General features: G+C 45.8%; 1 protein-coding gene across 1 annotated transcript in view; it reads right to left on the reverse strand.

The window, feature by feature from the left end:
* CLXN (calaxin) overlaps nucleotides 1–14,079 on the reverse strand; it is a 43,107-nt gene extending 29,028 nt beyond the window's left edge. Inside the window, exons 1-2 of the mRNA XM_032782336.2 lie at nucleotides 13,719–14,079; nucleotides 12,243–12,398 (exon numbers count right to left, since the gene is read on the reverse strand). Of these exons, the coding sequence (XP_032638227.1) occupies nucleotides 12,243–12,398; nucleotides 13,719–13,776 (214 nt within the window). The 5' untranslated portion in view covers nucleotides 13,777–14,079. The remainder of the gene's footprint in view (nucleotides 1–12,242; nucleotides 12,399–13,718) is intronic.
* Between the last annotated feature and the right edge of the window lie 546 nt (nucleotides 14,080–14,625).

Here is a 14,625-nt window from a genome sequence, read left to right on the forward strand (position 1 = left end):
TTTGTCCAGGGTTTCTGACCCATTTCATATGGGTCACTCAATGACTACTCTCCTGCAACGTTGCTAATTGGGGAGGTGTGAATCCTAGAGCATCCAGAGTCAGAAGGCAAGCGGGCTATGGTATGTAGCATGAGTCTCAGCTGGCCTGACCAAAGTCAGTGCATCCCACACATGTAGTCAATTATTTAAGTGCTTATCGTTGGACAAGCTGTATCGGCTCCTGATACATTTAATTATTCTTGCATGATTATGTATGCGTTGACATTGCAAAGAACAAACAGAGTGCTGGAAATATGTGACTAAAGTGTCTAAAGCAGGCATGTCAGCAAGGTATTTTCTTAGACAAAGATTTGTTAACTCCTCTGGTCTGTCCTTGCAAAGGCCATGGACAATAGAGGACATCAAGCAAAGCAATCAGTCACAGGCAGAGAGGGCAAGGACATCATTTGACTGTAAAAAATTGCAGCAGAGAACATCGCATAGGAATCACCAGGATGGGATACTTTCATCAATGATGGTTGTGTCCGCAACGATCAGACCTTCCGAGCAGACAAGAGACTGATCACCAAGTGACCTTCCTGACTCTTGATACCAGACATTGCAACTTTGGGAGAACTGAAAAAACTGGAGAAAAAGACTTTGGCTTATCCTTCACCTAGGCGGCAGAGTAAACCAGATGCTTTGCGGCTCTTTGTTGGTTCTTGGCTAACATAGGCATCGACAAACAGTGGTCGACATGCCAACTGCCTATGTTAGCCAGAGCACTCACGGAAAAAAAATTAGTAAGTGCTTAGCACGCCCAAGCAGCTCAGCTTCCCCTTTTCCCAGCACTCCCCACGCAGATCAAGCTGTTCCATGCTGTGCAGGAGGGGCCTGGGAGGAGAAGAGGGGATGGGCATGCTCCAGAAGGGGGCGTAAAGAGGTGGGGTAGTGTGGCCTTGGCGGGAAAGGGTGAATTGGGCAAGGCCAGGGCAGAAGCAAGGGCGGAAAGGAGTGGGGCTTGTGGAGAAGGGGTGGAGTGCGGGCGAGAGTCTGGGGGGAGCAACCCCCAGTAGTAGAGGAAGTGGTGCCTATGCTGCCTTTGCTTGGAAAGAATGACTGTGGTAAGAACCCTAGTTTGTTAAAATTAGATTAATGTCTTAGAAGGTGTATTTTTACTTTTTGTTTGTCTTGTGTCCATTTCTCTCCCTACTCCTTCTACTTGATGTCAACTCATCTAGGTAGTATATAGTAGTAGTAAACTGTTTTACTTTTACAAGAGCATTTCAGTGCTGAAATATTAAACCAAAGGGTAATCCTCAGCTAATCTTAGCAGGCTGATGTGTATTCGGTCTGTGGAGGCATCTATATTTAGTAACCTCTGTGCGGACCCAGTGAAGAGGGACTGGATACAACTGGGGAGAGTGGTTCGGGGAGACTCGGACTGGAAGGTCTGTTGGTGTCACCTAGCAAGGAGTAACCAGTCTGGTGGAACCAGGTGAGGCCATAGGGCTGTGAACTGTGGTTTGTGGTCAGGCTCTGAACCAAAGGCATGCAGCAGCCAGAAGCACCAGGACTGCGGCAGGCGGTGACACAACCCTTACTGGTCTGAGCAACCCCAAGTGTACAACCAGCCTCCCGCATAGTGACCGATGTCTGAATTTATAGGGACATCCTTGATTTTTCAGTTCTTTTCTTATATAGCGGTCCTATTACCCTCCGCACCCCATCCAATTTTTCACATTTCTCCTATCTGGCACCTCTCCTCCAGCACCTCAGAAGATTTCCCTGCAAGTCTTCAGTCCCTGTTGAGCTGGACGCAAGCAATAATTCCAGGTTGCTACCTGAGAGACTAGTGTAACAGCTGACCAGCTTGTTTGAATCAGCTTCTTGTGTTCAGCTCCAATATAACACAGCACTGTCACTATAGTTGAAAACTAAGTATACAGGTTAATTACAAAGCTAAGATTTTAAAGAGAGTGAGCAAGGGTAGATAAGAATAACAGGTTACAAGTAAAACAAACAGTTGTAAGATTGCTTTTATGCTAGAGCTCAAACTTAAGCTCTAACAAGCTAAGCTTGTCCCAAAGCAAATTGTGCAACTCTGTCCTTTCATGCAGTGTTTCAACTGAGGTTGGTTTTGGAGAGAGCCGCGACTAGCGTGTTAGTTGTAGGAGTTTTGTCAAGGCCTGAACAAGGAGTTGCCTGTTACAGAACACCGAACCCTTGCCAGATGGTATTGAGGAGCTTCTTGGGGCCAACACATAGTACAGTGCTGAAGGAAGGGTCATGTGCTGGGTACCTCCTGCACAGAGAATATCTTCTTTGTTTTTTGGGTGAAGAAGGGTAATGAATAGCATGCTGTGCTGAGAGACAGTCTTTCCCTCCACTGTGTGTGTGGGAAGTTTCTGAACAGGGGTGTTGTGCAGCCACATGGTTGGCTCCTCACAGCTGCTTGAGAAGAATATGATGACTAAAGTTAAGGATTATGATCATAGCTACCTTCCTTCTCTGTAGTGAGGCCACTTACATAGGAGGGCAATAGGACAGTGAATACTGCTATAAACCAACTCTTTTCCTGTATATGACGTACAAGTGGGGGAAATATTGGATACTATTCAGGGTGGATACCCTCCTGAGTAGGGGCACTGGAGAGCAAGATTGACATGGAGGTGTTTCTGAGCCACATAGATTTCTTTCTTCACTGACAGACAGAGTGATGGAAGTATTAGTGCACAAAATGTGCTTCTTCCCTAACGCCATGGGGATGAAAAGGGTGGTTTGGGGCCTTAATTGTTGTCATAGTATAATTCCCGATTTGAACCTTAGAGTTCAGATATGAGGTACTACATAAAGTCCTCTAAGCTTAATTCTCCAGCTTTAGGCTCTGATAGGCTGCACAGGTCAGGAATTGATAGCCTGACCGCTTTCCCTCTCTGGTGCTACCACCTCCCTGGGGGACCCCCAGTTCCCAAACCCTTGGAGTCTAAGAGCAGGAGGATAACCCTCCCCCTCCGTCCCCAGGTGTCTTGGTCTAGGCCTGCGAGTACAAAGAAAACCTGTATCTCTTGCTTCCCAAGAGATAAGCGTCTAATTCCCTCAGGACAATTGAGATGCAAAATACCAACATGCTTGGCTTTGCCTTACTAGAGAAGAATCTCCACCAAAATTTTTGAAAAAGAAAGCTTATATAAAAGAAGGAAATACAGAAATAATGACTTGCATAAAACATATAACAGGCTCCTTACTTAAAAAATCTGAATAACCCAGTCCTGATTAAAAAATAGCCCATTATAGACAGCATATCACACACAGTGTAAGTACACAAGCAAAGCATATCATGAGCCGATTTACTTTGTTTCCTGTTTGGTATCACTGCCTTTTAGTAGAATGAGAAAAGATGTGAGTTAGCAAAAGCTTGTCCCTCACAGCCGAGGGAAGCAACAACAAGACCCAGCAATCACATCTGTAAATACAACACAAGCCCTCAGCCGAATTACTTTGTTTCACCTTTTGTACTCACAAGACTTTTAGTAGAATATTTAGATAAGTTGGGAATTAAGAAAAGCTTGTTATACTCTAGCGAGAAACAACAAAGACCCCCGAGTATACAAATTCCCGCCGACTTTAAACAAATCCAGTTCTTGATTGGTCCTCTGGTCCAGGTGTTTGGTTACCCATTTCCAGGTAAAAGAAACTTAACTTACCTTACCTACTATTGATGACAACTGTCGGCATGAATTTCCTTCTGGCATGTAGGTGCCTAGAGGAGGGTACTGAGGAGACATTACTGAGGAAGATGGCTGCAATCTGAGTCTGACTAACTCTCACCACACAGAGATGCCTGGGGGAAGTATCTGAGGTCAGTTCCATCACCGGGGTCTTGATTGCCCCCATGCATAGGAATATGGAAAATGTCAATCGCTATGGACTGAATGAGATATTGGTCCAGTGAAAAAAAATAGTATGTATGAACATGTAATTAAAAAGGTGTATCATATGCAATATACAAAGGATGGAGGGGCTGATTAAGGTTGAACAGACAACCTTATTCTGGCATTTCTCTAATTTTACATTGCTGTACTCTACCTATGTACTTTTCTTTTCAAACTAATTTTCATGTGTTGTAATATTTCAGTTCACTGCAATGGTACAGGAGTATTGCTGTTGCAATTCAAGCTGCTAAATACCCGAGAATCTTGGGCCTGACTCCCCATTTATATTCAATGGAAGTTAAAGCATAGAATACCACTGAGAGATCTGGCTAACTTACTAATGTTCTAAAAGAAATTCTTAAGATGCAAAGCATAATATAAGTATTTACGGCGCCACTGTAGCCAGAGTTACATGCAGAGCTTGGTTTCTTTATCGTAGGGAAGGGTGAAGAAATAAATATACATTGGTTTGTCAAGATGGCAGAGTTGTTGGTGTTGTGTACAAAAAAGAACGTATGTTGATTTCTGGATGATTTCCTGCCACGGCTGCCTAGGACACAATATTATTGGCTAAAGTCCTTCTGTCTGCAAAATATGTCTTCATGGTGGATGCCCTTTAGGCTTTTCTTCTGGGATTTGTGCTCCTTACTGGGTGCAAAACCCACAAAGCTAAACACGGTCAGCTAGCCAGAATAAGGTGGCTTTCCCCTGTGATAGCCTAGATCCCCATAGGAGTTGGAGCAGAAGACTGTCAGACCTGGATCAAGATCCTTATAATAATGGATGTTGAGGCTGTCATAAATAGATAGCTAAGGTTTAATGTTTCTTTCACCTGTAAAGGGTTAACAAAGGGAACCAAACACCTGAACCAGAGGACCAAATCAGGAAACCGATTTTAAAAGCTCAGGGACAGATGTTTGGGTCTGTATCTTTTTTCGTCTCCAGTATGAGAGGGGTCTTTCTATCTTCAAGCTTCTAATCTTCAGTTCCCAAGTTGTGAGTACAAAGATAGAAAAGACAGAAGCTTTTATTGTTTTTTTGTATTTACGTGTGTAGTTGCTGATGTAAATGTAATTTCTTTTGAATAAGGCTGTTTATTCATATATTTTTTTCTTATAAGCATAGCCTGATATTTGTCGCTTAATGCGGAGATCGTGTTATGTGTTTTTCTTTTTTTTATATAAAGCTTTCTTTTTAAGACCTTTTGAGTTTCTCTGGGTAGCTAAGAACGAAGGGAAGGGAATCTCTTTGTGTCAGATTTACGGAGGTGAATCTGTGTAGCCTCAGGGAAGAAGGAGGGGGGAGGTAAATTGCCCTCTCTGTTTTGCATTCAGGGAGTTTAAGTGCAGTCTCGCCAGGATAACCCAGGGAGGGGGAGCTGGGGATGAGATAAAGAAGAGACAAGGGGAGGAGGTTGTTTCCCTTTGGTGTGAGATTCAGGGCCTCTGAGTCTTGGGGTCCCCAGGGAAGGTTTTGGGAGACCAGAGGGAGCCAAAACCCTGGAATTTTTGGCTGGTGCAGCGATATCAGATCTAAGCTGGTAATTAAGCTGGGAGGTTCATGCTAGGATACCACATTTTGGACGCTAAGGTTCAGAATTGGGAGTTAGCTTATGATAGAGGCTCATACGGTTTCAGCAGAATAAGTTGAGGAAGGGAATTTTTGCAAAAGTGAAGCAAATCAAACACACAAACATCTTCAGCCCAAAAAAAATCATATTTACACTAAATCAAAGAAACTGTTGGCTTGTGTCATAGGCTCATAGAAATGGAGAACTGGAAGGAACCAGAGTGGGTCATCTAGTCCAGTCCTCTGCACTGGGGGAGAACTAAGGCCACGTCTATACAACGCGCCGTATTCGGCGCGTTGCAATCGATGCTCGGGATCGATATATCGCTCTCATCTAGAGCGATATATCGATCCGTGAGCCGTGCTTACTCGAGAAAAATCCGGTTTCCTGATTGGTCCTCTGGTCAGGTGTTTGGTTCCCTTTGTTAACCCTTTACAGGTGAAAGAAACATTAACCCTTAGCTATCTATTTATGACAGCCTCAACATCCATTATTATAAGAATCTTGCATCCAGGTCTGACAGTCTTCTGCTCCAAACTCCTATGGGGATCTAGGCTATCACAGGTGGAATAGCCACCTTATTCTGCTAGCTGACCTGTTGCTTTGTGGGTTTATGCACCCCAGTAAGGAGCACAAATCCCAGAAAAGCCTAAAGGAGATCCACCATTGAAGACATATTTGCAGACAGAAGGACTTTAGCAATAATATTGTGTCCTAGGCAGCCGTGGAGGAAGTCATCCAGAAAATCCAACATACGTTCTTTTTTGTACACAACACCAACAACTTTCTGCCATCTTGCACAAACCAATGTGCATATTTATTTCTTCACCCTTCCCTACGATAAGAAACAAAGCTACTGCATGTAACTCTGCTATCAGTGGCGCCTGTAAATACTTAGTATTATGCTTTGCATCTTAAAATTTCTTTTAGAACAATTAGTAAGTTAGGCCCAGATTCTCAGTGGTATTTATGCTTCTAACTTCAATTGAAATAAAATGGGAGTCAGGCCCAGATTCTCAGTGGTATTTAAGCAGCTTAATTATAGCAACAGCAATACTCCTGTACCATTGCAGTGAACTGAAATATTACACACATGAAAATTATGTGAAAAGAAAAGTACATAGGTAGAGTACAGCAATGTAAAATTAGGAAATGCCAGAATTAAGGTTGTCTGTTCAACCTTAATTCAGCCCCTCCACTCCTTTTGTATATGCATTATGATACACTCTTTAATTACATGTTCACATACTATTTTTTTCACTGGACCAATATCTCATTCAGTCCATAGGATGACATTTCCATATTCCTTGCATGGGGGAATCAGACCCGGTGATGGAACACCTCAGATACTTCCCCCCAGCATCTCTGTGTGTGAGAGTTAGTCAGACTCAGATTTGCAGCATTTCCTCAGTAATGTCTCCTCAGTACCCTCCTCTAGGCACCTACATGCCAGAGGGAATTCATGCCAGCACAGTTGTCATAAGTAGATAGGTAAGGTAAGGGTTAAGTTTCTTTTACCTGGAAAGGGTAACCAAACACCTGACCAGAGGACCAATCAGAACTGGATTGTTTAAAAGTCAGGGGCGGGAATTTGTATACTCGGGGTCTTTGTTGTTTCCTCGGCTATGAGTAAACAAGCTTTTCTTCTAATTCCATCTTATCTCAAATATTCTACTAAAAGTCTTGTGGTACAAAGCGTAAACAAAGTAATTCGGCTATGGGAGCTTGTGTTGTATTTACAGATGTGATCTGCTGGGTCTTTGTTGCTTCCCTCGCTGTGAGGGACAAGCTTCTTGCTAACTCACATCTTTTCTCTATTCTACTAAAAGGCAGTGATACCAAACAGGAACAAAGTAAATCGGCTATGATATGCTTTGCTTTGTACTTAACTGTGAGTGACTTTGGTCTATTAAATTGGCTATTTTTAAATCAGGACGGGTTATTCATATTTTTTAAGTAAGGAGCCTTTATATGTTTATGCAAGTCATTATTTCTGTATTTTCTCGTTTCTATATAAAGCTTTCTTTTTCAAAATTGTGGAGATTCTTCTCTAGTAAGGGCAAAGCCAAGCATGTTGGTATTTTGCATCTCAAGTTGTCCTGAGGGAAATAGAACGCTTATCTCTTGGGAAGCAAGAGAAACAGGGTTTTCTTGGTACTCGCAGGCTAGACCAAGAGGCAGCCTGGTAAGGACGGGGGGGAGGGGTTATCTCTCCTGCTTTTAGACTCCAAGGGATCTGGAATCTGGGGGTCCCCCCAGGGAAGGGTGGTAGACACCAGAGAGAGGAAAGCGGGGTCAGGCCCTATCAATTCCTGACCTGGTGGCAGCCTATCAGAGCTAAGCTGGAGATTAAGCTTAGAGGACTTTATGCTAGTACCTCATATCTGAACTCTAAGGTTCAAATCGAGGAATTATACTATGACAACATTAGAGCCCCAAACCACCCCCTTTTCACCCCATGGGTTAGGGAAGGAAGCACATTTTTGTGCACTAATACTTCCCCATCACTCCTGTCTGTCAGTGAAGGAAAGAAATCTATGTTGGCTCAGAAACACCTCCATGTCAATCTGCTCTCAGTGCCCCTACTCAGGAGGGTATCCACTCTGACATAGTATTCCCTAATATTTCCCCCACTGGTACCTCATATTACAGGAAAAGAGTGGTTTATAGGCAGTAATTACTGCCTATTGCCCTCCATGTAGTGGCTCACTACAGAGAAGGAAGGTAGCTATGATACCATAATGCCCTCTTTTAGCATCATACTTTCAGCAGCTGTGAGGAAGCCAACCATGTGGCTGCACAACACCCCTGTTCAGAAACTTCCCACACACAACAGTGGAGGGAGCTGTCCTCAGCACAGCAGTGCTTATTCATTACCCTTTCTTCACCAAAAACAAAGAAGATATTCTCTGTGCAGGAGTACCAGCACATGACCCTTCCCTTCAGCACTGTACTATGGTGTGGCCCCAAGAAGCCCTCAATACCATCTGGCAAGGGTTCGGTGTTCTGTAACAGCAACTCCTGTCAGGCCTGACAAACTCACTACAACTAACACGCTAGTTCGCGGTCTCTCTCAAACAACCTCAGTTGAAACACTGCATGAAAGGACAGAGTTGCAAAATTGCTTTGGACAAGCTTAGCTTGTTAGAGTTAAGTTTTAGTCTAGCAGAAGCATTACACTTTTGTTTTACTTGTAACCTGTTATTCTTATTACCCTTGCTCACTCTCTTAAAATCTTAGCCTTTGTTAATAAACTTATACTTGTTTTCACTATAGATTACAGTGCTGTGTTATATTGGAGCTGACACAGAGCTGAATCAAACAAGCTGGTCAGTGTATACTAGTCTCTCAGGAGTAGCAAACCTGGTAATTATTGCTTGTGTCCAGTCACAGGGACTGAAGACTGCAGGGAAATGCTTCTGAGTGTGAGGAGTAGGGTGACCAGATAGGAAATGTGAAAAATTGGGATGGGGGTGGAGGGTAATAGGACCCTATATAAGAAAAAGACTGAAAAATCAGGACTGTCCCTATAAAATCAGGACATCTGGTCACTCTAGCGAGGAGGCTGGTTGTAACACTTTGGGGGTTTGCTCAGACCAGTAAGGGGTTGTGTCACCGCCTGCCCTGCAGTCCTGGGTGCTTCTGGGCTGTGCAGCTTTGGTTCAGAGCCCTGACACCAGCAACATGTTCACAGCCCTATGGCCTCACCATGGCTGCCACCAGACTGGTTACTCCTTGCAGGGTGACACCAACAGACCTTCCAGTCCCGAGTCTCCCCAGAACCATCTCCCCAGTGGTATCCAGTCCCTCTCACTGGGTCCGCACAGAGGTTACTAAATATGTTGCCTCCACAGAGACAGAATACACATCAGCCTGCTAGATTAGCTGAGGATTTTACCCTTTGGTTTAATATTCAGCACTGAAATGCTTTTGTAAAAGTAAAACAAGTTTACTACTAATATAACCTAGATGTAAGTGACATCAAGTAGAAGGAGTAGGGAGAGAAATGGACACAAACAAACAAAAGTAAAAATACACTTCTAAGACTATAATCTAATTTAACAAACTAGAGTCTTACCACAGTCATTCTTCCAGCAAGGCAGCATAGGCACCGACTTCCTCTCTACCTGGGGGGTGCTTCCCCCCAGACTCTGCCCGCACTCCACCCCTTCTCCCCAAGCCCCACTCCTTCCTGCCCTTGCTCTGCCCCTGGCCTTGCCCCCAATTCACCCTTTCCCCCAAGGCCACACTTACCCCACCTCTTTACGCCCCCTCTCTGGAGCATGCCCCATCCCCTCTTCTCCCTCCCAGCCCCTCCTGCACAGCATGGAACAGCTGATCTGCGGTGGGGGGAGGTGCTGGGGAAAAAGGGGAAGCTGGCTGCTGGTGCGTGCTAAGCACTTACTAATTTTTTTTCCGTGAGTGCTCTGGCTAACATAGGCGTTGGCATTGTCGACCCATGTTGTCGATGCCTATGTTAGCCAAGAACCAACAAAGAGCCCAAAGCACTGGTTTACTCTGCCGCCTCAGGTGAAGGATAAAGCAAAGTCTTTTTCCAGTTTCTTATAGTCTCCCAAAGTTCAATGTCCTGGTATCAAGAGTCAGGAAGGTCAGCTTGGGGATTCAGTCTCTTGTCTGCTCTGGGAAGGTCTGATGTTGGGGCAACACCATCTTGATGAAAGTATCCCATCCTGGTGAATTCCTATGCGATGTTTTCTGCTGCAATTTTTACAGTCCAAATGATGTCTTCCCTTCTGCCTGTGAGCTGATTGCTTTGCTGATGTTTCCCTATTGTCCATGGCTTGCAAGACAGACAGGAGGAGTTCACAAATCTTTGTCTAAGAAAAACCTGCTGACATGCCTGCTTTAGACACATTTTAGTCACATATTTCCAGCATGTCTGTATTGTTCTTTGCATGTCAACCATACATACATCATGCAAGAATATTAATGATCAGTGAGCTGATAGTTGTCCAACGATAAGGCACCTTTTAAATAAATATGACTACAATGTGTGGGGTGCACTGACTTGGTCAGGCCAGCTGAGACTCACTGCTACATACCATAGCCCCTTGCCTTCTGACCTGGTATGCTCTTAGGATCACACCTCCCCCATTACAAAGTTGCAGGAGAGTTAGTCATTGAGTGACCCATATGAAATGGGTCAGAACCCTGGACAAAGCATATGCCACCATATTTTCTTTCCCTTTTATATGTACATTCCATATCTTATTCTTGGAGCATCACATACCAAATGTTAACCGATAAGGCAAAGTAAGGACTGGGAGAGTTCTGAGGAGTTTGTTCGGTGGTTAACTGAATGTGGGTGTCAGGAAGCTGATACACAGTTTAGCAACAGCAAACCTCTCTCTCACCGAGGTGGGGAAAACACAGTGACCCAGTTCTGGAAGAAAACATCGCACATGGGTGAGAGATCATACTCAATGCAGATGTGTCAATCAATGGCCTTTTCATAAGAAACTTCTATCTTCTGCTTTAAGCAAGAAATTGTCAAATTTTTCCATAGTTTGGATTATATTTTAATAAATTGTTTTTTGGATGCCTCCAAATCGAATCATATACATCACTTCACCTGCCATTCACAATCCCACTTGCAATTGTGCAACATCCTTGGGGCAACTACAGCAACTATTCTATTCTGTATAGGTTCTTATACACCTCTACTCTGATATAACGCGACCCGATACAACAGGTTCACATACAATGTGGTAAAGCTCTGACACGCTGCTCTGAGCAGCATGTTAAGGGTCACAGGCCAGGCTGGGGCCGAGGGGTTGGATAAGGGGCAGAGGGTCTTGGGGGCATTCAGGGGCTCCCCTCCCCAGGGTCTAGGAGGCAGGAGCTGTGGGGGGCAATTTTGGGGGCCTTGCAGTCCCAGAATAGCCCAGGGGATTAGCGAGGGGCCAGGAGCAGCCCGCTCCACTTCCCTCACCCCAGTCCCAGCCATGTTGCACACGGGAGGGGGCTTAGGGGAAGGGATCGCCCCCGCACTTACTGGCAGTGGCAGAAACAGAGCTGCCCGGCCCCAGCCCGCTCCACCCCACCAGCTCCCAGCTGCGGCGTTCCTGCCGCAGGTGAGTGTGGGACCTTTCCCCAACACCACCTCCCCCCGGTGACACAGCTGGGGCTGGGGCAAGGAAAGTGGAGTGGGCTGGGGCTGCATTGAAGCAGTCAGGGGACAGGGAGCAGGGGAGTTGGGTAGAGGGTGTGGTCCTGGGGGTGATTAGGGTCTCTGGAGGGGGCGGTCAGGGAACAAGGAATGAGGGGGACAAAGCAAGTTCGATATAACGCGGTCTCACCTATAGCGCGGTGAGATTTTTTGTCTCCTGAGGACAGCGTTATATTGGGGTAGAGGTGTACTGCACTCATCATCAGAGTATCTGAGCACCTTCTAGTAGTGCATTAAGCAATATGACTAATGCACTACTAGACATCTATTTTGTCATCTCCAGGGGGAGATTAGTGTACAGTGGAATGTCTTGTTTTGGCAGGATTTTTGTCGGGGGGGGGGTGTTAATTAACATACATGCAGCTCCTCCTCCTTGTTTCCAGCTACCTTTACAGGCGTCAAGGCTCTTGTCTGCAATGCTCTTGTAGAGCAACAAGAACGAGAAGCCAGCATCATGTGAACTGGGAACACTCTGTGAACCACTAGTATGTGCTTCACAAACCAGTTTGGAAGCTGTTACCCTACATGTCTTTTATAGAAAATGCCTTTTTTAATCAGTTAATCTCACCTCGGTCCATAATCATGTCATCAGTCATCCCAAATGTGACATGCAGAATGTTTCTGAACATGTTACGATCTAAGCCAACGATGGCATGCCGATCACTGGGTTCAACCACCAGGGTGTAGAAGAGCTTTATGAGACATTCCACTTCAATTTTATTGACTGTGAAATAAAAAAAAGTTATCACAGAGGTTATAATATTAAGTTCCATGCAAAACTAAGGCGAAGCTGCAATCTTAATATTGTGATAAATCTTTAACAAGTTAAAGAAACCAACGACAAAACATGAAGTAAATACCTCTCAGGGACAGAAGCCCCTTTCCTGAGGAGGCATGAGCTGTTAGGCAATTTTTCCAAAAAGAGAGGTAACACTAGCTCAGATCTATGTAAAGGAGGATACTATCATTTAATTAATTTTCAGTGGGTTTGAGACTCTGTAATGCTGTCAAGGTGAGAAGTGAGAAGAAAGCTATTGTTTCAGTCTGGTATTATATTTAGAAATATCACTAATGAAGCTGGAGAAATGCTATGTAAAGACTTTTAAAATCAGGATTCATAATACGTTGGTACTTTTTTCTTTTAACTGTTCCATATTTGAAATTGGTCTCTTCAGCATCAGACTGAACCACCAGCTCATCTGCTCCAATGCCATTTCCATTCCCTTGAAAATGGACTTCATGTCACAGCAAAACAATATACACTTGTTTTCAATATACCTTAAAAACTTGTGTCCATATATAGCTTAATATAGGCTTAAAGAAAGAGATAAGGATCTTCTAGCTCTCTCTCCCTTCTCTCAGCTACATGTCCTTTTCTTAAATATTATAACAAATGTGTGACCAACAAGAGCTTCGTGACTTTCATTGTACTGTTCACTATATTCATTCCACTGTGACAGCTAAAGTAGACCTCACATCTTCCTACTCAAGCTAAAGGAGATTCCCAATTAGCTTTTAGCAAGGTCTTTACAAACTAATTAGTTGTGACTCCACTTTGTAGTAGACCATGTTACACACTGGCCAGGTCTTTACAACATATAGAGACAGGTATGTTCCCCATCTTAATTTCAGAGCCCAAATTTTGAGAGGGTTACAACAGTGTAAGACTGTAATAGATATATATAGCGAATATACAACATCCTGTGTGGCAGATACATAAGGGGTGAGTGAGTGGGAGCCAGTGAGGCTGATTTTGTAAGGGGACCGACACGGGTTTTCTAAGGGAGCTGGAAGAGTTTTGAGGGCCCTAGTTCCACGGCAATGGGGACCTGCAGGTGAATTCCGGGGGGCTGTTTCCATGGGGATGGGGGAGCTGCAAGGGAATGCCGCCCTGGGGCGGGGCTGGGCATTAGGGGCTGGATCCATGGAAATGAGGGTGCAGAGGAGGTGCTGGGATGGTGAAGTGGGGGTTGCGGGAACGAGGCCCTTGCTTGGGGCGGGGCTGGGAACTGCTGGGGAGCCCAGGGCCGTGCCCCGCACTCACAATGCTTCGCGGTCCTGCACAGCGACTCCGCGAGATTCTGCAGCTTCTTCCTGTTCATGGTGCTCTCGAGCGGCGCGGCCCCCGCCCGGCAGCAGCTCTTCTCCTAAGAGCCGCACGCGGTCACCATGGAAACAGAAGACCGGGGATCAGCCAATCACAAAGCAAGAGCCCGGGCCTCCCGCAAAGGGGCGGGGACTGATAAGGCTTCGTTGCCTCAGTAACGTTAGCAGCGGCTTCCTCGTCGGCTGCCCGAATACGGGGGCGAAGCAGGTCCATTTCTCAGCTGAAGCCCGTTCACACAGCTGTGCTGTCAGCAGCCAGCCTCCCTCCGCAGCCCCGTCTGCACCGGGCCACACCGCCTGGGGGGAGTGGGACCCCTCTAGTGCACCTCCCCCCTCCACCTCTGGGCCCCTCATCTCCGCTACGGACTCAGCGGGGGCCCTGCTCGAGGCCTCATGGCCGCCTTAAGCTCTGACCGCTCCCTCCGAGCCGCCGGGAAGCTCCACGCCCACCCTCCTCTCGCTCCCCTGCCACTCTGCCGGGGCGGCTCGGATGGAGCCCGCGCCGCCGCGCCCCCCGGCCGCTCTCCACCCTCCAACTCTCAGCTGCCTTAAGTCCAGGCTGTCTGGCGCTCGAGGCTTGAGAACCCGCCTCAAGTGTCACTTGCAGAGCCGCCGACTCCTGCTGCTGCTGCTGAATTATAGGCTGTTCACCTGGGGAAGTAAAACTCTCTCACTCCCTCCGCTTTTGGACAGTGAGTGGCAAATCTCTGTGCTCTAGGGGTCAGAGCTATTGGCCTGATTTTTTTTGCACTTTTCCCACTCCTTAATGGTTACTGGGCAGCAGATAGCAGAGTTCTGCTGTCGGCAGGGCTAACCCTAGAGGGGTGTGGGGCCTGGGACAAATC

The sequence above is a fragment of the Chelonoidis abingdonii genome, chromosome 2, assembly GCF_003597395.2.
Source record: "Chelonoidis abingdonii isolate Lonesome George chromosome 2, CheloAbing_2.0, whole genome shotgun sequence".
Lineage (NCBI taxonomy): Eukaryota > Metazoa > Chordata > Testudines > Testudinidae > Chelonoidis > Chelonoidis abingdonii.